Here is a 23,808-nt window from a genome sequence, read left to right as displayed (position 1 = left end):
GCACTGCTGAATGGGGGTGTTTTTCCATAACCTTATAAGGCTTATTTTTACATTATTATGTTTCATAGACGCAGTTAGCGTGGGTTTTCTGTCACATGCTCACTCTTTCTGTTCATTGAGTCACTCATTATTCTCCCATGGGAACTCCCACAGAATCTGTGCATTCAGGAAGATGGTGAGAAAGAAAAAAAACAATAGATTTTGAGTATCCCGATTTTCTAAACAAGAGCTTGCACACAAATAATTCCACTCCAAGTTGGCTGCTTTTCTGGAACTTTCACTTTTATGTTTCTAAACATAACAAATGTAGTTTGGCCAGTTGTCGTGGAATAGAGATGTTTTGTCATCTGGAGCTGGCCTGAAGTTTGAGAGTGAGATTCTGCCATTGGAAAAGGAACAGATGACCAACCGTCTCACCACACACATTCATTTGCCAAATATCTTTAAGCATAAAAGGAATTTGACCTGAGTCAAGTCACATAAGCAAGCTCTCAAGTCACTTATGCACAGTATCATTAACAGAGACAAGGAAAGTAGGTGAAACAAGGTCAAGGCCGCTCAGAGTTGATTCGTATAAATATATATGTTTTTTAAAATCAAATATAGATATAAACTTTCCAGTCCTCTGCAAAAGGGAAACCGCTTGATAAATGAGATTAACAGTTATGGTGCTGCAGTGTTTAGCACTGTTTCCTCAAAGCAAGGTGGTTCTGGATTAGTGGGCGGTGCACTAAATGAGGCTAAGATAAACTGGTTGGGTGTGACAAACTAAATGATGTGAAGTAGCTCAATAAAGCAATACAATGTGACAAAATGTATCGAAATATCTTCTCATATTGCCAGTTAAATAGAAAGTAGAACAAAAAAAAAATCTAGATTGCAAAACAATCTAAATACAATAAAATAAGGAGCTAAGTGAGTCATATAGGGACAACAGCTAATAAATATAGACTTTGAGGTGGTCCAAATTTCCTGTGGAGCTGAAATTGATGACTAAGTTTACACTGCCTGTAAAGAGGTGCAGAGGGTGCCTGCAGGAAAAGCCATTCACCTCAGTGTGAAATTACATCTGAAGCTGACAAAATAATGAATAATGTCATGAAGTCATTTTACAAGTTTTTATTAGTTCAAAGTTTTAATATTTATTTTGGAGCTATATGCTCTTTATGTAATTAAAATAATAATAATAATAATGTACCGATAAAATATTTACAGATATAATTGGCTGAGAATATAGTCAATACATAAATTTGGACCAATCAGCGTCGTTACTGTACACCCCCAGTGTCCAATCATACGCTCGGAATTGAGCGTTGTGTTCCGCCCACAGGCAGCAGCCAGTAGTCTGGTAGAAAGAACTGTCATTTAGAGTGAGTGGACAGGATGGGGAAGACGCAGAGAGAGCTGGAAAACACGAATTAAACGTAATGAGAAGTATTACAAAACAACTTTTAAAGTTGCCCATGTTGTGTTTGCAGCTTACGACGGCATTTGTTAGTATCTAACAGGTAAGTTTATCCCGTAATAATACGTCTTTGACCTACTTTTTTCTTCGAACGAATGAGCTGATTTTTTTTAAAGGAAGCTAACGTTTTTGTTTTTTTTGTTTTGTTTTTTGCTAACAAGCTAATGTTTCTCTTACCGCCCCCACCCCATCCCATTCTCCCCACCACCATCTCCTTCTGCAGAAAAACAGCAACTTTGGCAGTACGTGTTTTTTTTCCCCACTGCGATAAGAATTACAGTCACTTTGAGGATGTCAGCCCCCAGCAACTCGCTTCAGCAGCCGAGGGTCAGACGCAGCAATGCGGGCTCCCCCGGCTCCTTCAACAACAACAGCTGCCGTTTGCACCCCATCCGTGCCACTGTGCCCTACCAGCTCCTTCGTGCGGGTCAGAGCAGTCCCACGCGGCCACAGACCCTGTGCGGAGGAGCCACGAGCCACAGCCGGGGCTCCAGCCCCCCCTCCAGTCCGACACTCAGTTCAGGAAGTGCAAATGCTAAGCAAAGACTGTCCCCCGAAAATAAGGAGTCGTCTTGCCCCCCAGACTCTCCAGTTTCCAGAGGTAAAAACAAGATTTTCAGCAACTTTGTCTGTGCTGGGTCAACAAATGCTCACCACGTGCGTTTGATTCAGGATGACTTGTCTTGATAGCCTAACTTATGTTGTCACTGTGTGGTGTATAGTCATGCCATTAAATGTGCTAAAATGTGATCGCATATTATTTTTTTGGGGTGGGTAACAAGTTAGTCTGGAGTCAGGCTGGCACTTGCTTTGAAGGAGGTTTTATGCATTTAAGCCTATCTTTAAGTGCAGTTATGCAGTCATAAAGAGGGTCGAGTGAAATACTGGCTCCTTTACTTTATTTGCTCTTTTGAAAGGAGAGAATTGGCAGAAAGACCTGATTTTAGTTATAACAGCGGCCACGTCACTCCCAGGAGAAGCCACGCGAGAGAAATGGTCAGGTGTTGCTTAGACTGACTCTCACTCCATACATAGATGCATGTACACTGAACATATGCTAAACCTCACCATGCTGCCTTGCACATGGATAGCAGAGCCTGGCCTTATGTTGTTTCATGTCATGCCCAGTTGATCTTTGGAAGAGATATGGAGATGCAGTGAAGGAGCATATGAGAGTTTAGGCAGCACCCAGTGCTTCACTGACTAAACCTTATTTAACTGGCTGCTTCTCCTGCCAAATATTGACCCTGTGGCCGGTTTTCTGTAGCAGTATGCTTTCACAGGCCAGCAGTGCACTTTTTCTTTTTTGCTGAAAGAATACTACTTTTTCTGTAGCCCCTGTGTTTTTGTAGAAAAAACACTCCTAACCACGCTCTGTCAAGCTAGTGTTTGAAACACTCTGTGATAAGAAAGGCCTGCTTTTCCTGTATATTGAGGCAAAACAGGCTCATTCTGCTTTGGTTAACCTAAGTGACTACTCCTGCCTCAGCAGCTGGGGCAGTGTTCCTTCCATTTGTCAAATTCTAATAGATTTTCCCTCTTACCTTTAACTAAATGGGTGCCCTCTTTTCTCAATGCAGCACGATAGTTATTATGGAGTAGTGTGTGGAATTTAATGTTTGTGATGTGTTTCACATTCCTCAGTTCTTTGAATGAGATGACCTCCAGCCTTGACTAGTGTAGCATGCAAGGCAGGAAACTAAGTCTCTTCAATAACAACTGAGTGGGCAGCTTTACCAAGCATGGTGAATTTCACCTGAGCTGGTGTTGATCCCCTGCTCTGTTGGCATGCCATGCATACCTCGGTCCTCTGAGAGAGTCAACCTCTAACCTAGACTAGTGTCCCATGTCAGTGGTGATGATGATAGAGGCTTGACCCTCGTTCACGGATGTGACCCCACAGTACAAACACGCCTGTGAGGCGTCAGATGACAAGTACTATGGGCCACATCAGCAAGTGGTCTCATGGTTCCCGGAAGTGAAAAATGTGGCATATAGATCAATTTAAAGGTGGAAAAACAACTGAAACAAATAACCGATAAGATTGCCAGAATAAGTTATTGATCATTAAAATAAAGATATGACACAAAGATGCCTGTCACTTTTATTTCACTTACAAAAGTAAGTAAAACACAGACATTTATGATTGTAAACTGTCAAGCAGACAGATTGAAATGAATGAAGTTAATCAGCCCATTATTCATAAGTCAAATCATTTTTTGTGTCAGGCAAAGTTTCTTCCGGGCATTGGCTGATTGTCAGGTACCATATGCAGCTTTTTTTCTTTTTACCCCAATTACTGGTGTACTTATTTTTTTTAAAAATGTGTAAAACAAATTTTGGCTCTGATATAGCCGCCTCTCTGTAGTCTAATGTTCTGCCTAGAGAATGATCTGATGAGTTACACTTGAAGAGTAAAAAGGGCTATGAGCTCTGAGCACAGTAGCACATTCCTTGTGAAGTAGCTCTGGTGAGCTAGCAGAGTTGTGCATTAATGTTGAAGTTGTGTGACCTACCTCATTAGTGACAAGTATGCAGAATTTCCCTGTTACGTTAGAAATGCTTCACCAATGCAGTATTTTACACTGACCATAGATATATCTGCATTCTTTTAACGACCTCCAGGGGGCAATAACTGTGGTTCCAAATAGACTTGCGCTTCTATAAATGTCTATGGAAAAACCTCTCTCCTTCCTGACCCCAGTAAATACTTTCCTGATGAGTTTATGGGCTCAGCCACCTGTTTCAGATCACAATGAATCAAGCATTAAGGTGTTTTTTTTTTTTTTTGTTGTTGTTTTTTTTTTTTTAAGCAAATTTTGTTTAAGTGTCAGAGGATTATCCAGGATGTCCTCACTGGATAGTAACTTGTGTTGACGAGGCTTTGTGCGAGTAGTGTCACAGTCATATGCACCCCCTGACTATTTTCACCAGGATAACGAAGGTGAAAACACTCAACACTAGAGAACTAGAGAAATTCACGGATTAATGGGTCATGTCACAGTTAACATCTAGCTGAACTTTCCCACATAAGCACTAAGAAGTTCAGCTTCATGATAAAATCCATTTGGACAAATTACAATTTTTGGTGACACAAATTGTATGGACGTCATGCAAAACAACTGTCAGTCTTGAGTACTCTTGTCTTTGTCCTACCTGGTTCACTGTAATTGTGGGTGGGTGGGGCAACCTAAACCTCACCTCCAGGGCAAGTCTGGCACAGAGGCAGCATGACCAGAAATGATGCAAAATTAGTCTTGTTGCTGTTGTTTCTTCAGCGTCCATCCGTGTTCACGGATCCCCAAAGCAACAACAGACTCCCTCCCAGCAGATTGTTAGCTAGCATTACCCAGCATCCTGGTCAGTGGTGTAATTTAATTTGAAAAATACAGTTATTAGTGTTGTCCATGAAAAGTATGGGCCAAGGGTTAATAATTGTTGTTCGCATTATTGAGATCCCCCCCATTTAAAACAGCAAGATTGTATACAATATTTACATGTAGTCTGCAGTGATCCCGAAAGTCTAGATTTTGTTCCCTGACTGCTCGCTTATACAAGGCAGGGTCGGTGTGTTGAAGCTTTGGCAGTTTATAGTCGGATTTCTTTTTCACAGCTCACGTCTTCTAGAGCTGCACTTTATGTCCTTAACCTTAAGCCAGTTCTTAGCCCTGTTACATAAAATATCAATAGAAATTGATCTACAGTGTAAAAACATGGTGTCGGGCATGCAGCCTAGGCCAGACCCTGTCCACCAGTGAGTCCAGTTTGCCCTCTGAATGGGTTTGAACTCCAGTTTTTTGTTTTTGTTTGTTTTTATGAAATAAAGTGCATCATTATTATTTTTGTGGTAATGCCAGCCTTACTATATAAAATGTATAGAAAGTGTTTCCTAGAGATGATTTTTTTTTTCTTGAAAAAAAAAAAAGTGTAAAATAGTGTCCATGTGAAGGTGATATTTATTTCCACTGATCAGCAAATTCTAATCACAGTAAACTCAATAAGACAGCCCAGTCATCTGTTTTTGAAAATGGAACTTTAATTAAAAAAGAAATATTTTAAGAGATTGGGTTAAGTTTGTCTTTCACTTTTGCTTATAGTTTCACATTTCAGAAAGTAATTCTTTAAAGACACCTGAAAACATGTTTGCAGGTATTTTCCAGTACAGTGCATTTATTGGTCAGGAATACTTGGGGTAAATGTGGATGCCATGTGGCACTAAATTGAGTTTTGTTAATATATCAAAATTTTTGCATGTATACAAAATCTTAACATGCTTTTTGGTAGTTTACTCAAACCTAAAATACGTTTTTTGTTTATCCAATGTCCAAGTGCAAAATGCATAGACTTCTGCTACGTTAAGTAACAGACTTTTTGCTTTGCAGACCAGTCAGGCGTTCACGTACAGTCATCCCCATGCAAAGGCCCCTTTTAAGCCAGGAAAAGCCCTCAATATGAGCAAAAATTGTTCACTTTATCTTTCGTTGCTGCAGCTCAGTGTGATTTGACTACAGCAATAGTATGTGCAGTGTATAATTTCTCATACACTGTAGTACTTTGAACCCACTCATAGACATAATGCTTGCCATTTGGTGGAAAACTCCGTCCAAAGTGGCTTACAGTGCCACGGGTGTGGTGATGGACTTTGGTTCACATGATTTTTAGATCTTAGCCTGATGATGGTGGACAGAGTTAAGAGTATTATATTTCACCTTATGACCTTTTAGGTTCACCAACATGACATCATCTTTTACCACACTGTCCCCACAATGAAAGTCAAAGTGCCAGCTGTGCTGAAATGGCCCTGCTTCATTGTCAGCTATTCAAACTGCAGAGTAGGACCAAATGTGAAAATGAATGTGGTCTGAATCGGTGGACTGTAGCACAACTGCACTGTTTCCTGTACTTTCATCTCTATGCATGTGACATTTTGAAGCACCTGGAAGTTTACCCTCAACTTTGATCTAAAGGTTGCTCATTCTTAAGTCCACACACATAAATGGGGGATTTGTTAGCACATATGTTCCTCATTCACTGAGATGCATTCAAACCTGTTCATACTAGCTTGTTGTGAAATATACCCACTGGACTCAGATGTGAATAATGTTTATATTATATTAATGTATCTGAATTTATTTTACTGTTTTTTGTGCTAACAAGCAATTTCTCAGCCTGCAAAGACACACACAGTTACAAACTCTGATGTCAATCACACTTAATTTTATCATCTATTCATTTACATTGTGTGAAATGGCAGTGCATGCTCAAATGCTAAATTTCAAAATTGTCAGACCCGCCCCCTTTTTAAGGTAAGATATAGATATCGATACCTTGGCTTTTGTAATGATCAGATACTGGTGTTAAATTAATAACCTCTGGTTCCCCTCTCTTCCTCACAGTGAGAAACATTCTTTTATGTAGGATAACATAAGGTTCATCTAAAATATTGTGTTAAATATTTTCTAGCTTTGTAAAGTACAATGTGATGCATATATTTAACAATATAAATTTACGTTATTTAGTAAAACTGAAAAAATCTGTATTTGCAGAAGTTTCATTTAAATAAGCATCTACTGCATACTGCGGTCATATATAGTCATGCTAATTTCTTCTTTTTGTGCATAACTTCACACATAAGTACCAGATATGGACCAGACAGCAACACGTTCTGTTATCATAAATGTAACTAGGCTTCTCCAAAAATAATACACTGGGCCAATGCCCTTTTAGCCAAACTGCTGCCACTTTGCTTTTAATGTCCTCCATTATATATTAGTTTCCCTGCTAGCTGGACTGAAACGTTGTCACCTGATCCAGCGGGTTGTTTTTTTTATTTTTTTTTTATTTTTTTTTTATTATTCAGGATTGCACCGCCATCTGATCAATGTCTTAAATGTCACGTCACTTTGAGAATTTCTAGCACACAATTATACAATTTTTGCTTCCACAGTACAATCAGAACATGAAATCATCACAGCCGTGATGTTTTTGGAACAGGACGTTGAATTAGGACTGGGTGATATGGGGGGAAAAAATTTTATCGCAAATTTTTTTCCCCGTCAGTGGATATATAAAGATATAAAATCAAATCACTTTTAAAAAAAATAAATAATACATTTTTTACTCCTAAGGGAAAATGTGTGAAGCTGAACATGATAAATGTACTGTAGATCTCCATGCTGCTGCATTTTAAATACAGTGTATATAATAAACTAAAACCTTAACTCTGCCCATTCAAAACCTTCAAGTGTTAAAGAATACAAACAAATGATATTTACTGTATCTCAAATTTTCACTGAAGAAAAGTTTTTTGTCATAATTATCTTTTCGTTTTATTGCCCACCCCCATGCTGAACTGTACATACAGAAGAGCATTACTTTGTTTACACACAGCAATGGATACATTAGCCCACCATTAGCTTAGTTCTCATTTTTAGTGTTTTAAAGACTTCTTTAATTCCATTTATCCTTTTATAACTGTTTCTACACATGTAGGGTTGTTGGAGATATATATTAGCTTAGGGCTGTGCAGTTAAGTGATTATTTTTATTTGCTTTTTTCCCCTCTCATTATGGTTGAAACTAAATCTCTGGTATCTTGTGAATATTGACGACGTCGTCTTGCCTTCCAGCACCCTACGCTTTACTTTTTGTTGCACCCTGAAATCTCAGATTTACTCTCCACCAGGGTGCTTTATATTTATTTTTTTGTTTATTTTTAACATAAAGCAGTTTGCTTTAATCAGGCAGGTAAATCAATTCTACTGTGCATTTAAAATAAATCTTCTGTCTGAAAGACATTTGTTAGCTAAATGTGTATTTTTACATAAAGGTGCTGCTATTGCAGCATATAGATACTTTATATTTGCCAAGTATTTGGGATTATTTTTGCCATAATTGAGCAACACTGCATTAACTAATTAACTGGTTGTATCTTATGTCTTAAAAACAAACAAAATAAAAATCCCCCTATGCTTATGTCCTTATGTCCAGTACAAGGTTATCCATTATCCTTGTTATCAACGTGCAAGTTGAGAATAAGATTTTAGCTGGTGCCTCAATGTGATTTGAAAAAGGAAAAATCGGAGCGCATTTTGCTTTTCAAACTCAACTAAATACTTTGAATTAATTGATGTCAGTTTAAAAATTATGGTAAAGTCAGTGCATTTTCACTTTTGATACATGTTGGCACTTTCAGTAGATTTGCCATATTAACTTGGATTAAGCCTAAGTGTCCAATTACAAGGGTTTCTAAACTAGGATTAGGCTTAAACCATGTCTAAGAAACAGTCTCTCTTTTTAAGCCTGGTACCAATAGGAAAACTTAGTGATTTATTCTTAAAATGCACTTGCCTGAGAAGGTCTTGAGTTGTCTTTTGTTTTGTCTAAAACCCAAACGCATTCAATTTGCTATCATATGACCTAGAAAACCTGCCAATTGTCACGCAAAAGGAGTAGAATTGTAGATCACGCTAAATTAACCAAAGTTTCTCTTCAACCAGTCTCGCGCATCCCTGTGCAAACCTGGGGCGAACAGTTCTCCTATACTTTGCAAAAGAGAACTACATGTTTGTTATCACATTTGCCTTACAGCTAATAATTCACCATCCTGGAAATGCAAAGACTTCATCACAGCTTGCTGTCTGAACTGCGAAGGGAAGTTCAACCTGAAAATAATTCTTTAATTTGACATACACTTACTTTACCCATGAAAAAATCAGCAGATAGACTTCTTTGATGTCTTTGCTTCTTTCATACTGTTTCTTTTTTCTCATCGGGAGATTATTCTAGTCTGGCAAGTGGGGAAATGATGGAAAATAACTACAATCCCAGTTTTGAGAGCACTGGCTTGGACTATATAAATATTGATAAAAATTTAGCCTGCTTCCTTTGTCTAGAATGCTTCAGGGAATTTTTACTGTAGCCCAGTAAGCTTACTTAGGCAATACCTTTGGGTGTGTAGGCCTGTGTATTCTGCGAACAAAGAGCAACAATGAATGGCTGTGTAGTTCTAGTAGGAGAGAGGTGCCTCATGGAGATAGTTTAGTCTGTGTGTCTGTTGGAAAGGCCCTTGCCCTAGCCTGCTCAGGCAAGGAATAAAGTAAACAAGCATATTTCCTGCTCATCGTTCTGTTACTTTACCCTGCCTTTGATATGGGAATGAAAGAAAGAATGTACACTTGCTTTTTTTAGAAATTACTACAAGTATAATTGAGGCTAATAAATGTAATGCAGTCTCTAAGCACATTCGAGCTTATACCTTTACATGATTTTTTTTGTTTTTAACTGCGTGGCACTGCAGGAATGCAGAGTGAATGCAGGCAGTATTGATGTGCATTGTGGTTGTTTATGAGTTCTTATGTGGGTGGCGTGTGCTTAACTGCTCCAGCTCATAGCAGGTTATTCTCTTTTTTTTTTTTTTTTTTTTTCTTTTTTTTTTTTTCCTGTCCCGTTTGGCTCTTGTGCCATCAGAATTGTTGTCTAAAGGCAAAGAAAGATGCCCAACGGATTTACTTTACCACACTGACCATCCCAGCCTTGCCGTAATGGTCCATTTGATTCACCTTTTATTGTTTATTTTATTTTCACTTACTGAATACGGGACAGACTTGACTGGGGGAAAGAAGGGGAGAAAAAAAGAGGGAAAGAGAAACAGCTGAGAAGAGGGACGGGGGAGAAGGGCAAAAGACAAAAACCAACAGAACGGGCAGAGAAAAAAAATGCATATATCAATCACCTGGATCACCTGCTGAGAAAGAAAAAAGAAAGCAAGCAGAAGAGAACAAGAGTAATAGAATAAACAACATCACAATGATATATGGGAATATGACAGTAAATACTAAATGTTAAACATTATTGTGCAGCACATAAGATCAACAGAACACAGTGTGCTTTGAGGTAGGAGCCAAAAAGGGTGTAGTTTGTGGGTGTGATCACCCGTGTGTACACCTGTGAGCATGGACGCGCTTGTTTTTTGTTTTTTTAAAAGGTTGTTTATGAGTTCTTATGTGGGTGGCGTGTGCTTAACTGCTCCAGCTCATAGCAGGTTATTCTCATAATATCAGATACTGCTGCTCAGCCATTTACATTTGCCTCAGGTCGCAAGCCTTCTCTTTGCTCTGCTGTAACACATCATACTGTCCATACTTTCAAAACTAGAAGATATTGGTACACAAACTCATTTGGTTAGTTGAAGCCATGTTTTATTACATTTCTTGTTGTTGTTGTTTTTGCTTTTTTTATAATCAAAGCAGTATGTTTTGATTATAACTGACGTCGATTTACATGCTCCTTTATTTCTAGATAAAAATGTAACTACTGGGTTTGGTTTGTCATTCAAAATATGGCTTCATGTTCCTGGTTGCATTTGTGCAGTAAGTGATTTGTTACACTAAAATGTTAGCATTTCAGTTGAAACTTATTAACACACTCAGCAAGGAAGAGTCAAAAGATACCTCAGGGTGTCTGGCAGTATTGCACATCATGACATGCACTGATGCCAGCGTGCATGCGTGTGTGTCTAATTCTGTTTCTTTGTTCTTTCTAACTTTACAGCAGAAAGATCCAAATTACAGGTGAGGAATTCAAGTGCCATTCGACGGGCTTCTTCCTTGGACGCCATCACAGGGCCATACCTCACTGGCCAGTGGCCTCGGGACTCCCATGGACCCTACCCTTCTTGTATGAAAGACAAAGCCACACAGGTACACAGTGTTCAGAAAATCCTACCTTGGCTGTAGGCCTGCGGGGGTTGACTCAACCTAACTCTTTTCAACAGTAATCTTTAACCTTTACGCAATGCTGGCGTGCATTTAATCAACCTTTAAGCCTAGTGATTGGAGATTTTCTGCCAAAATTAACTCTGGGTGTTGTAATTGATGTCTCTCTGGACATTTTTCTTTTAAAAATGTATTACACGGTTTTCTCTGGAAACAAGGAGGTGCCCAAAGTAACTCCCTGAACTTTAGAAATCAATTCTGCAATAAATCATTATTTGATTTAGGAAATATTTGCATCATTTTCTAATGTTCTGTTGTATATGCTGTTACAGTTAACTATTCAAATGAAACATGGGCAACTTTTCAAAAGATTTTGACATATGTACAAGTTACTCTTGTGAGTTTGAAGCTCAGGCTTTAGCTCTTTTTCTGTTGTTGGATGTCAAAGACAGCTTTGTATGTGGTCACTGCATTTGTTGTAACAACTGTGATTACGTCACAATCCCATTTACACTGGAATTTTGGACTCTTTGTAGTCATCTTCTAAGCCATAGGGGATACAATGGAGGAAAAAAATCACTACAGGCAGAGAAGTCAGCATAAGAAGGAAATTAGTAGCTGACGTTTTTTAACTGATGCATCATAACTCAGTATTAAGCCTCTGCAGTGTTACATTTTGCTTGCACGTGCAATATTAGGTGGTGAAAGAGTCTTTAATGTTTGGAAAAGTTGAGTCAAAATACTGCATTTAAGTGGAGATGCACAATTACTTGCCCCAATAATATCTGTCTAAATGAGTGTGGTTTATGGCCCTTTTAAAGTTATTTTTACAGTTGACTGGAAAATAAAGACATAAAATATTATAATCTTATTTTAAGGCCACTTTGTCAACCATGAGGCCAGGAGGACTTTTCAAATTAATGATTTTTCCCAGCAAATAATTGCAGGCATGAGTACCAAAACTATTTTTTGGTTTCTTTCATAGTTTCTGTCATAGTGCTTGGTGCTGGCGAAAGACTTTTGTTATATTAATCTGGTAGTTGAAGTCTGGAGTCGGCTGCCAGTGTAGGCCTAACAGAGTTGTCTGAATAGTCTGAAATTCCCAGAAAGCACAACATTTTAATGCATTATAACACTTCATAAGGCATATGCATGGATTCCACATTGAATCTGACCACAGTATTCCTGGATAACTGCCCACACATAATCAGCTACTAATCTTGCCATGTGACTCGGTGTTAAATGTAGTTTCACTCAAAGAGCCTTTTTTTTGTAGGGGGAGGGTTTCTGTTATGAAAGAATATTGAATATGTATGATCATGACAAGGGCTGCTCTCCTCTGTGCTAACAGAAGCCTTTCATGTGTCTGAATGAAGACCGCCGAGGCTCATTTACATGGGCTTCATCCCTTTAACCCCTCATTCTCCTTGCATTTCTTTGTGTGTAGGCTGAGGAAGTGGTGAGTGGGTCCTACGAAGTTTCTTGAGCTGGCTATGTGCAAAGTAAACATCTCTAATTACAGGGTTCCTGTGCATTCTGGACAGACTGGGCAAGAATGGAAAGTTGATTTGATAGTGATTGGATCTTGACTAATGTTAATAAATGGACCCATCTTTTAGACTTAGTGGGGGGTTTTAAGCACTCTGTGATGTTTGCCTTGTTCTTAACCATATTTACCTGTAAAAATCTGATTGAAGCAGGCTAAAATAAAAATCCAATTTAAGATTTATGTCTTTAGAAGCTGTGGAAAAAATGAAAAACATTTTGGATGTTTTCAAATTCTTAAATGCACAACCATCCCTGAAGGATAGTCATAGACCACTTCCTGTTAACAAGTTGTGCCTGGCCCCAGCTCTTTTTATGAGACAACAACAGAAGCAAGCAGCACACAAAGGATCCACAGACTCTTTTGTTGTGCATTGCACAAGTTCAAGTCAGCCTCTCCTTTGAGCTGTAATTCAGCCCTGCATGGAGGTGAAGTTGTTTGCACCTGTCCCCCAGGCTATGACTGAAGCGAGGAGAAATCCCACTGCTTACCACCTGGCCCTCGTGGCTACACGGCCCGCCTGCCTTTTGTGTGGGAGTTTAGGAGCAGAGGGCCCATACATATGCTAATCACTGTTCCGGGACAGGGCTGCGTGCTCTAGGCCCTGTGGTTACAGAACACAGAGAATGTCTGTATGAAGATTAGGATCCTGACACACCAAGGCAACCTCAATGAACTAGCATAAAGACAAAACTGATCAGTTTGTGTTGCCTCATGTCTTCTATTAAAAGTTGCACTTTGCACACAGTGCAGGAGCTGATGACCAGCTGACCGCTGATATGTGTGCACATTCTGGGCCTACGTGACAGGAAAAGACTCATTAGCATTATGTGTAATTGAAAATGTACAACACAAGCTGTTGTGTTATTTTCATATCTTGAACAGCTTCATATGAATTTTAGCTTCTTTCTTTGACTGAGACTTCACATGTACATGGTAGACATGGACGTAGCCATTGTGATATCACCCGCTGGCGTTTTGCAGCTGCCATTTTGTTTTTTGATGTAACCATATTTGGGTGGAGTGTAGATGCTAAGTTATAAACTAAGGCTAACAAACTTTGTTAGCAATCAGCATCCATAAAGTGTGAAGGTGCAACACACACATACATCTTCTAATTAGTGATAAGTAACAGACTAATAAAACTACAATTTAATTAATCAAAACTGAAAAACATACCAACACAATAAATACGGGAGGAAGCATCCTGAAGTTATGAAAGACAAAACTATCCAGGCTATAATACGCTGCTACCACCCGATGCGCTCTCTGCCAGAGCGAGTGTCGATGAATTTACTTTTTGTGACTGGTTGTCGTTTTGTTAAACCTTAGTCGCACAGTTTCTACTCTGTAATTAGAAAATGACCAAAGCCAAATACAAAAGCTGTTGAAGCTCTCTGTAGAAGAAAACAAGTTCTACCACAGACTCCACCAGTTAAAGCTAGCATTGAATTACAGTTCTGTAGAAACTGGTGAAAATTAAATGGTATTTTTGCTTGAAATCTCACTCCCTAATGGGATTGGCTCACTTTGGGAGCAAGCCTCAAAGGGCCGTTAAAAGAAATGCTGTTTCTCGTGCTTTGAGGTGGCTTAATGTTAACATGCATCCAACTTCTGCCTTGGTGTACAAAGGCTTTTCGACAGAAACATGTGTTAGAGTGCTTTATTGGATGTTATCTCATGCCACGTTTTAATCAGTAACTTTTTTCCATGTTTGCCTCCTAGACGCTTAATGTAAACTGATGTCTCTTGTAGTGATTTTGATTTACTGACTCATAAAGTCAACTCGCCCAGTCAGAGAACATGGTCTCTGCATCTCTAAAATGCACCAAATTATAGCAGCGGCACTTTGCTCGCATGTCTCGGCATGTAATCTAAACAAAACAGCACAAATTCCACTGTGATTCTATTGAAGCCCAGTCATTATTTCCTGCTTTGGAACAGAGCTGGATTCTTGAGGATGTTGCCTGCATGTAACCCTTTGGGTGTGATTCACAATAGGAAGCGAGCTACAGGCTGCAGTAACAGTTGGGTTTTATCTGTAGAGCATTACATTATCAGGCACCACACCTGGCACACTGCTCAGGCTTGGAAGTCGGAGCTGAAACGATAAAAGGCCCTCTGAGGTAAATAAAGGTGGGTATTCTTGTTAACACATTGTTTGAGAGGAACAGAGTCAATAAAGAGAGGCAGCCTGTGGTTTTTGTAACTGCCATATCTTATGATTTCCCTGGGGAAGTTAAATTGCAAATTAAGATATCAAACAATGATGATATTGTGACCTCACTGTGTCATCTTTTAGCCCACTGACTGGTAATAAGCTTTCTTTATCATTAACAAAAAAATAATAATCATAATCACTTGGAAGACCTCTTATGTTGAAAACAGTGTTGAACCTGTGAACTCGCTTACATTTGTTTGTTAGCCAACATTTAAACATTTGCTCAACAGTGAGGGCTCTAGCTTCAGGCCAACTTCGCACCTCAGTGTCATCATTTTTACTGCAAGCTGTTTTTCCTGTACTGAAGGTTGCTGTGGTCGCAGCACTTTGTTGCCACCCCTGAACAACACAAATCAGAATGAAGGTGATTTAAGCCTCAAGAAGATTAAGGAACATGAAATATCTTCCTGTCCTGACAAGGGCATTCAGTTTTTCAGCCTGCCACCACGTTTCCCTTTGATACTGTTTAAATGACCATAACTGAAGTAATACAAATTAACACCAAACTGTGCATTATAACTAATGAATAAGTATAACTAATGAAAAATGCAAACTAATTATCATTCCCATGAGACTATACCTTGAAGTGCCAATAAAAGCATTGCAGATTTCATAAGCTACAGGTCCTCCTTGACGTCACATAACATCTGTGAGAACTTAGTTTTTCCTCGAGTCCAAAGCTCCACACAGTCTCTGTGCCCTTTCTAACCAATCTGCATTTTGCATGAACAGATTACGCTGCAGCATCAAGTCCCTCAGTGTTTGGCAGAGGCATCAAACGGCACAAGCGATTCCATAGCCCATGCACAAAATGTTAATGCTAAAGGCTAGCTATACATCTGCCAAGCACAGTGGTCCCTTTTATGAGAGCACAAGTGCTCATTTAATCCGCTGTCCTTTTCTCAGGCAACCGGCACCAGCGAGCCAGCGCAAACGACTTCACGGGTGTTCCTCATTATTCACAGTGTGATATTCCATATCATAGGGCAAGGCTTGTGCGTTAGTTGGAAAAGCCATAGAGGGTTTTCTGTTTATGTGGGGTCAGACATAAGGCAGTGTGAAGACACTGGCATTTAAGTTGCTTCATACTACTGTGCTGTCGATAAAACATCAGCTGTTTGAGAACCAGAGGCTGTGTTGATATGCATAATCAGGGGGAAGTATGTGGTTTCAAACAGCCATATAAAACATCCTCAGTCTGTTTCTGTTTTTGCATTAATTTGCATAACTTAACTGTTTTCTTGTTTCCGCTAAACATATCTGAAAGACTTGTGCAGTGACACAGAAATGCTTGTGTGCTCTCCTGTAGGGAATGTTTTGTATACGTTTACGAAAAAAAAAAAAGTTTACTGATGATACAAAACTTCTCTGTAGACTCATTGATCTGGTATAGGCTGGGCATTGTAGAGCACAGCTGTAGCAAATCTGTATTTTACATGAGCCAAGAAACTTTTTCACGACTAAATGTGCGGACGTGGAAACCGTGAAAATGCTTTTGTTGCTGACAACGTTTTCTTTGGTAGGTTTCTGGTTTTTGGACTAGAATTAAGCATCTTGTATTCTGTGTTCCTGTAGTCTGCAAGTAATAAAGTGAATTTTGTCCCCTGCCACTGGTTTAGAGTATTTACCTTAAGTCGGCGTAGTAATGGAAGCAGTCAAACATGCAATGGCTTTAGTTTTGCCTTTTGAATGTAACAGTTTCCTCAGGGATGATATCTCATGACTGTTTTGCTGACTTTCATTGATTCCAGATTTTCAACTTTAATTTTAAACACACGGCAATCATTACTGCTTTTAGCAAGCATCTTTCTCAACTGCTTATCTAAGCATTTGACTTTTTAAAAGTTTTTTATTTATTTTGTTGTTGCGAATATCCTGACTGACTTTACAATGAGGGGATTTATTACCTAATCATTGTGTTTGGTGAGGTTTTAAGAGAGCTCTTCGTGTGAGCTTGTATTTCCTTACCTCTCCTGTGTGTGTGTGTGTGTGTGTGTGTGTGTGTGTATAAGTACAGTTTGGTGAAAGTATTTATTCTGTATATGTGGATGTCTTTGTGCACATATATCATTTGTAGCAGTTTAATGTACATTTAAGTAATATAAATAACAATCTATTGTTTGGTTAATCTCACCATTCAGCTGCATATTTCGCTCACTGACACATAATCAGATGGTCTGCAGGTCGTTATATCAAGAATTTATTTGATGCATACAAATACAACAATATTCAGTACTTAAACAGTTATAGTACATTGTTTGAAACCCTGAAGATGTTAATTTAAGATCAAGGCCTTGCCTTGCTAGCCAGCCCACTCTTTAGCCTCTGCTCAATCCATTTGGCTTTAAACCTGCATCTTCCTATTCTCCTATTCAGGGTCTTGCGAGGTCTGGAGCCTATGCCAGATGTTCCATGACCTGGAATTGGATAAATGGAAAAAAAAAAAGAATCTTTTTATATATGTTAAGGTCAACAATCTTGTAGTTAAAGCCAGTGCCTGGAAATGCTTACACATCAAACCTGTGTCGAAGGTGTTTCAAATTAGATAATTGAGATTATTGAGAAGAAGCACATTTTTGTCTTAAATAAAACTTTCTCGTATGGATGGATACCCTCTGCACATACCCATTCTCTTTTGCAGTACAGCTGCACACAACATTGGACTTTCCGTGCCTGTGTAATATAAGACATACTATCAGGAGGTCACGGTACATTTGAAATGCATATCACTAGCAAATGTATTTATGTTTTGGGGAAATGATGAGTTATGTAACGTTTGAGTTTGTGTCAGCATGTATATATCTGTGTTTCAGACTCCGGGTCTCTGGATCGATGATGGAGCAGATCAGGGAAGTCCTCACCAGCGGTCAGCCTCCTGGGGTAGCGCAGACCATCTCAAAGAGGTAGTTTTGCCTGTCGTGTTTTTCTTTCTTACTGTCAGGTTCTCAAGTGTTTGTTATGAGCATCCACTATTTTATCTGTTCAGATCGTTCAGATTGTGTTTGCAAGGGACAACCAATCAGAAGAGTTTTCTTAAAAGGAGGGTGTAGGAAACTTTAAATTGTTTGTTTCGGATAGTGGATCATCCCAGGGGCTGCACCAAGACCTAGTATAAGATAAATGACCACTAGCTTAAAATGTGAGTCACGCAAAGCTACACTAGAGTCCAAAAATAAGAATATAAAGCTGGAAATGAGCGTAATGGGTCCATTTTAACCTTAATTCATACCACAGAAAATGTCCTATCCACCCAGGCTAGCTGAATACATTAACTCAGCAAGAGGAAAGAATGTTTTTGTCGTTTTTGAGGCTCATATCATTTTCAAGTGTTTTATTTGTCAGGGTCTGTGGTCAGACTAAATATTATCCTCCTTAAGGTTGGTTTCCACTCCTTTCTGTCTGCCAGGCATGGTGGCCAACCAAGCGACCACACGGCATTATAAGGTCTCCAGCTCTTCAGACCACAGTCTAAATTTATCCTCTTTCTCCCCCTGTTCCTCACTCAGCTGTGTCCTTTGCATCTCATTATGGCCTCTTGTTTTTGAGAGATGGTGCAGGAGCTCCTCTCAAGGGTGAAACACCCATATAGTTTCATTTTGGGTATGTACAACTTAAGTCGGGGTAACTGAGGCACTGAAGATGTTATATTGAGCAGAACATATTTTCTGTTGAGCATAACAGAAAATATGAGCATAATGGACACTCATAGTTTCTGTTTCCAGTCCAAAAGTAGTTCCAAAATATTAATGGCACACAGATGTGTTGACCGAAGAAGTTGTCCACAGTTTGAAAGGATGAGGTTGGTGTCATTCCAACTTTCATAAAGCTCAGACATGTGTTTTGTAATTCCACACCACACTACTACTGTGCTTCATTGGTCAGTACTGAGATGTCCTATTAAATAACAGGCTTTACTTTTTTCTTCATAGCATGTGATCTAACAAGAACAAGACTGTGGTTTATTTCAGAAGTCTGAATGTTCACACTTCTAATTTGACAGTTATTTACTGTCAACAACTGGTATTCGTGTTGCACTGTTAACAGGTATAAAAGAAAAGGGATAAAGAAACTTTCATAAGTGCCACAAGAGTTTGATAAAAAATCTTTTCTCTGCTATGAGCTTACAGCATTTCTATCTGATGGCAAATTCTGTAATCTGATCCATCTTTGCAGATTTTGTTGTTTCTTCAGAGTGAAGCCAGAGCCACAAGATAAGTTTAGTGCTTGTCTTTTTGCAAACAATCCCTTTGCCTTGGCCTGTACAGTCAATGGGATAGCACAGCCAGGAAAACCCTCTTTCACATCCACTGAGATTACATCAGGATCGTCTGGACTTGTCATTATCATGTGCTACAGTCACTAAGTGAATGTAGTGAACTGCTTTCCAGTGCTCTACCCTCTGCGATTACATATGTGGGAGGACATCTATGAGAAGAGCAAGTTTCTTTGTTGACTGTGTTGCCAGGATGACAAGATCAGCACTGAAGACCACACCTTTGTCTGCATAGCGCAACTGCATCTCACAATAGGTATCCTGTTTTTAGGCTGATGCTGGACCAGATGTAGAAACACCCATTGACTAAATTTGTCTCATTATCAGACTTGCAAGCCTGGTGTTATGCAGTATACTGATCTGCAACCGTACAACTCATGAAGACTGACTTGGCTGGCAGGAATAACGTCAGACTAAATCCACTGAAGTTAGAAAATAGTAAAATTAAGCACGCTTTAATAGACAAGAGTAAACAATGTCTGTGCAGATATTGTCTGTCTGTTAAAGAGCAGTTTTAAAACCACCGTTCAAATATTTTCTGTATATTGAAGAGACATTTAAACTGTTAATCACATTCTTTGACAACTAAATGGTATTGTTAAAGTGTTGTGGTGTAACGTTGCGCACACACAATGCCAGATCAGTTTGCTGAGTGTGGCTAATGTTAGCAGTGGTAGTATCAGCAGTTCAGGCTGTATAGCATCTGAGTTTTTTGGAGCCCAGCCCAAAAGTTAGGACCATGAATGGTTCCCTTTGGGATTGAAGATCAAGGTGTTTTTTGTTTTTGTTTGTTTTTTTTTGTTTGTTTTTTAAATAGTTTTTGAGATTGTCACAGACAAAAGTAAGCAAGGTAATCTTCACAAACTGTACCACTTTTATGATCTTGAAGTGTAAACACAATCATGTAAGTGTAAACACCAAAATTAAAACTCTAATATTAGCAAAAAAAGAACTATACCACAGTCCCGTGACTTTAGTGTCTACACCCTTTGTTTTGAATTCGTCTTACTGAGAAATGTATAAAGCCTGTGTTAGAAGAAACCTTTGAGTAGTCACCTAATCACTGATATCTCTACTTGTTATGGCCGTACACTGCACATATTTCAGTGAATATAACTCCTCCCAAACATCTTGAAATCAGTTGGAGTCAAAGATGGTTTTCCTGTATTTTGGCAAAGATTGTGTTCTCACAGTTGCGGAATAACTTAAATTAATCACAGTATTATCTCTCTGCTGACAGTGAAGTACATCAGAGGAAATGTGCTTTTCACCTCCTGACCTCATTCAGTTCACTCATGGGAATGGTTAACTCATATGTTCGCATGCCTTCACGGCTCCCATTGTGAGCCGTCGTTCACTGAAGTGCTTGTGCTTCTTTTTTTTTCTTTTTTTTTCCAGCAGATTGCTAAACTGAGGCTACAGCTGCAGCGTGGCAAACAGGTCAACCGGCAGAGCAAAGACAGGGAGCAGAGCTCGCTGCAGCTCCCACAGCAGGCGCAGCATGGCACTGCATGCCAGCCACAGGTGAGCTACGCTTGTCAGTACTTGTGCTTTGACTATGTGGGTTGTTGTTTTCAGGTGAAAACATTAACTAACCCCACACATGTGATGCAGGGTTTTAGGCTGACAGCAGCAATATGATAAGGCAGCTTAGCAGCTGAGGGGAAAAAAAAAACACAAATAAGGCAGACCAACCTGAATTTCAACTGTCAAAGATAGGAAAAAGAGCAAGGTTGTTTTCTACATTAGTCGGTTAACAGGATTAAATGATTAACTTGGTTGTATGTCAACTTAAAGTAATGTATAAAATGACCATTATGAAGTTACAATTTTGGGTCCAGGCGAGCTGTTTTAGGGAGTAGGTATTGATTAAAATGACTTGAGAAAGATTTAGACTTTGTGAAGGCAATGTTTCATCTTAATGATACCTTTATGATCAATGTTGCTCTGACTCTTACTGAGGAGGCCTAGTTATTAGTGATGTGTTGGTCGTGAACGAAATGGCTCTTAGAGCCAGATCTTTTACGTGAACGATGCGTGCCGGCTCCTTATCGCGAGCTGTGGATTTTTATTATTTTTTTTCTTTCTTTCTTTCTCACCCTCTCTCTCGCACTTTTTTTCCACTTGACTCGCACGCGAGCCTTGTGCTTTGTGCTGGGAAGAGGGGGGGAGGGGCGGTAGTTGCACCCGCAGTAGCACAGGAACAGAGCAGGAGGGAGAGAAAGAGAGCCAGGGACAACAACATCACATTAGAAAGGTATCGTAATCATCCACAACTATTTTCAGTTGCAGATGATAAAGTATTCAGAAAGTTTATTCATGCAGGCCCATATGACAGAGAATGTGCATGTTCTGTTTGTTTTCATATTTTAATTTATATTTAATTGTGTTGTGGTTTGCAGCGTTTTGTGTTGTTTCATTTTAAATTTGTAAAAGGAAAAAGCTGAAAATTTAAATAGTTAAAAGTTGAACTGTGACTAGTTTGTTTTTGTATTATGATTTATTTATTACATTTTATGTTGAGTGAATAAATAAAAGTATATTTACGGTGGCCCCAAGAGACAAAGCACGTACAAACTCCAAAGCACATACAAAAGACAACAGAAGTGCTCCAGGATGCTAGACGCAGTGTTGAGTTTTTGTTACCTAGTCGGTACACAAGCCAGCAAGTACCAACGACTGGATTTGGTGTGGTAATAACACACACCAAATTAACATAAAAAAATTAACTTTTTTTTAAATTATTTGAATATATATGGGTACTTGTGTATAAATACACAAACAATACGCATATGCTTTCAATTGTGTAATTTAAGTGATCTAGGTAGCTCTGTTTTGGAAGTTCAGTTAATGCTAGAAACGTGTTTTGGAGTTTGTACGTGCTTTGTCTCTAGGAGCCACCGTATATATTTATATATAAACATTTATAAATAAAACCACTTTTTTTTTTCTTTTTACATTAGTAATTCCTTTTGTGCATAATTTTATATTGTTGTTAATAATAAATTAATTAAAGCAACAAAACAACCTGAAGAGCCGAAAGAGCCGGCTCTTTTTAGTGGGCCGAGCCGAAAGAGCCGGTTCTCTAAAAAGAGCCGGAAATCCCATCACTACTAGTTAATGAATCTCCTCTGTGACCAGTTGTATCAAAAGTAAAAGGGAGACAGCAGAGGAGAACTGTGTCTGGGCATGTCCCTTTCTCCACTGGCTGCAGTTCATTCATTAACAGATGCTCAGCACTGCAACTGCTGTAGGAACATTTCCATAAACCATGATATGCTTAAATGTAAACTACAAACTGAATGTCTACACCCACAATTCCAAGACAAATTCAGTTTGATATGTGACAAGTGAAGTGTTTTAGTATACAAAGCTTTTTTTTTTTTTCTTCTTCTTCTTCTTCTTTTTTTTGACATGTACATAATGTTCATTTTTTCTCCTTTTTTGTCTTTTTTTTTTTTTCTCATTTCAGTATAAGGCAACTTCAACTTCGACCACGATGCCTGTGATAAAATCCCTCATATGCAGAGTGCCGAGCAGTGTGGAGGGCATCAACCATGAGCTAGAAAATGTGTTTATCAGAGAGGACTTGGAGCAGGGGATACAGGTAGGGTGTGTGCCCATACCTGTGATGGGTCAAGCTATGTTTCAACATGATTTGGAGCGCTTGTTGAACTGCATACCTGCAGATGCTGTGAAATCTTATCATTCACCAGCTGGATAAAATGTCAGATTAATGCCATACAGACTTTAAAATGAAGCATTCCAGTGGGCTAAAAAGTGGGCTGGGCTGTTTATAAGGTGCTTCTTTGCACATATTTAAATTGTAAACTTTGTGACTTACAAAGTCTAATCTCCTGCCTTTCCATCATCCCACGCATAGGCTCTAACCTAACCATACTGGAACGCAGCTGCTGACTGTAGTCCTTGTTTTGCTCTACAGCAGTGGTCCCCAACCCCCGGGCCACGGACCAGTACCGGGCTGCAAGAGTTGAGGCTCGGGTGTGAAATTTATGGTTTTCAGGGTTTTTATCGTTAACTTGGTTTCCCTGGGTCTTTTCCTGTGTTGTATTTGTGTCTTATTTTGAAAGAAATATTTACGCGTTACCATAGCGCCCAGAGAGCAATAAGGGGCAGAGAGGAGGATGTTACTCTCGATGTTGTTGGTGCATTTCAGGAGGACGCTGCTAATAAAGTTACACAATTACACTGTGAATTTGTGTTTATTATTATAATAATAATAATAATAATAATAATAATAATAATAATAATAATAATATTATTTACAAAATACCACAGTTTTATTTTGTTGTATTTATCTGCGACACAGCTGGTCCGTGAAAATATTGTCAGACATTAAACTGGTCCGTGGCGCAAAAAAGGTTGGGGACCGCTGCTCTACAGCCTCCAAGTAGTGGCACATGAATTAGCCAAAGAGCAGAACAAGGAGTACTGCTTACAGCTGCAGAACAGGAAGGAGTCCATCCAACCTTTCTAGAAAGTCAGTTTATTGATATTGATAGTCATCATATCACAGCAGCCTGGTCTACCTGCCGATGGGGAGACACAAGACAGGAAGGGTTGGGTC

General features: G+C 39.1%; 1 protein-coding gene across 6 annotated transcripts in view; it reads left to right on the top strand.

Annotated features, from left to right (window-relative positions):
• The first annotated feature begins 1,335 nt into the window (after positions 1–1,335).
• Positions 1,336–23,808, top strand: part of glcci1b (glucocorticoid induced 1b) — a 76,415-nt gene continuing 53,942 nt past the window's right edge. For 5 of the 6 annotated variants that reach the window (XR_014922809.1, XR_014922808.1, XM_085472190.1 and 2 more), the window contains exons 1-6: positions 1,336–1,508; positions 1,689–2,066; positions 11,017–11,165; positions 17,761–17,850; positions 20,619–20,744; positions 22,693–22,827. Coding sequence is in view for 4 of the 6 variants with exons in the window: in XM_085472190.1 (XP_085328316.1) it covers positions 1,757–2,066; positions 11,017–11,165; positions 17,761–17,850; positions 20,619–20,744; positions 22,693–22,827 (810 nt within the window). In the remaining 2 variants the exon portion in view is untranslated. The remainder of the gene's footprint in view (positions 1,509–1,688; positions 2,067–11,016; positions 11,166–17,760; positions 17,851–20,618; positions 20,745–22,692; positions 22,828–23,808) is intronic. The other variant, XM_085472191.1, reaches the window with a different exon arrangement.

The sequence above is a fragment of the Copadichromis virginalis genome, linkage group LG11, assembly GCF_057382275.1.
Source record: "Copadichromis virginalis isolate Kocher_CV1m ecotype Utaka linkage group LG11, C_Virginalis_male_GT1.1, whole genome shotgun sequence".
Taxonomy (NCBI): domain Eukaryota; kingdom Metazoa; phylum Chordata; class Actinopteri; order Cichliformes; family Cichlidae; genus Copadichromis; species Copadichromis virginalis.
This window is presented reverse-complemented; position numbering and strand designations above follow the sequence as displayed.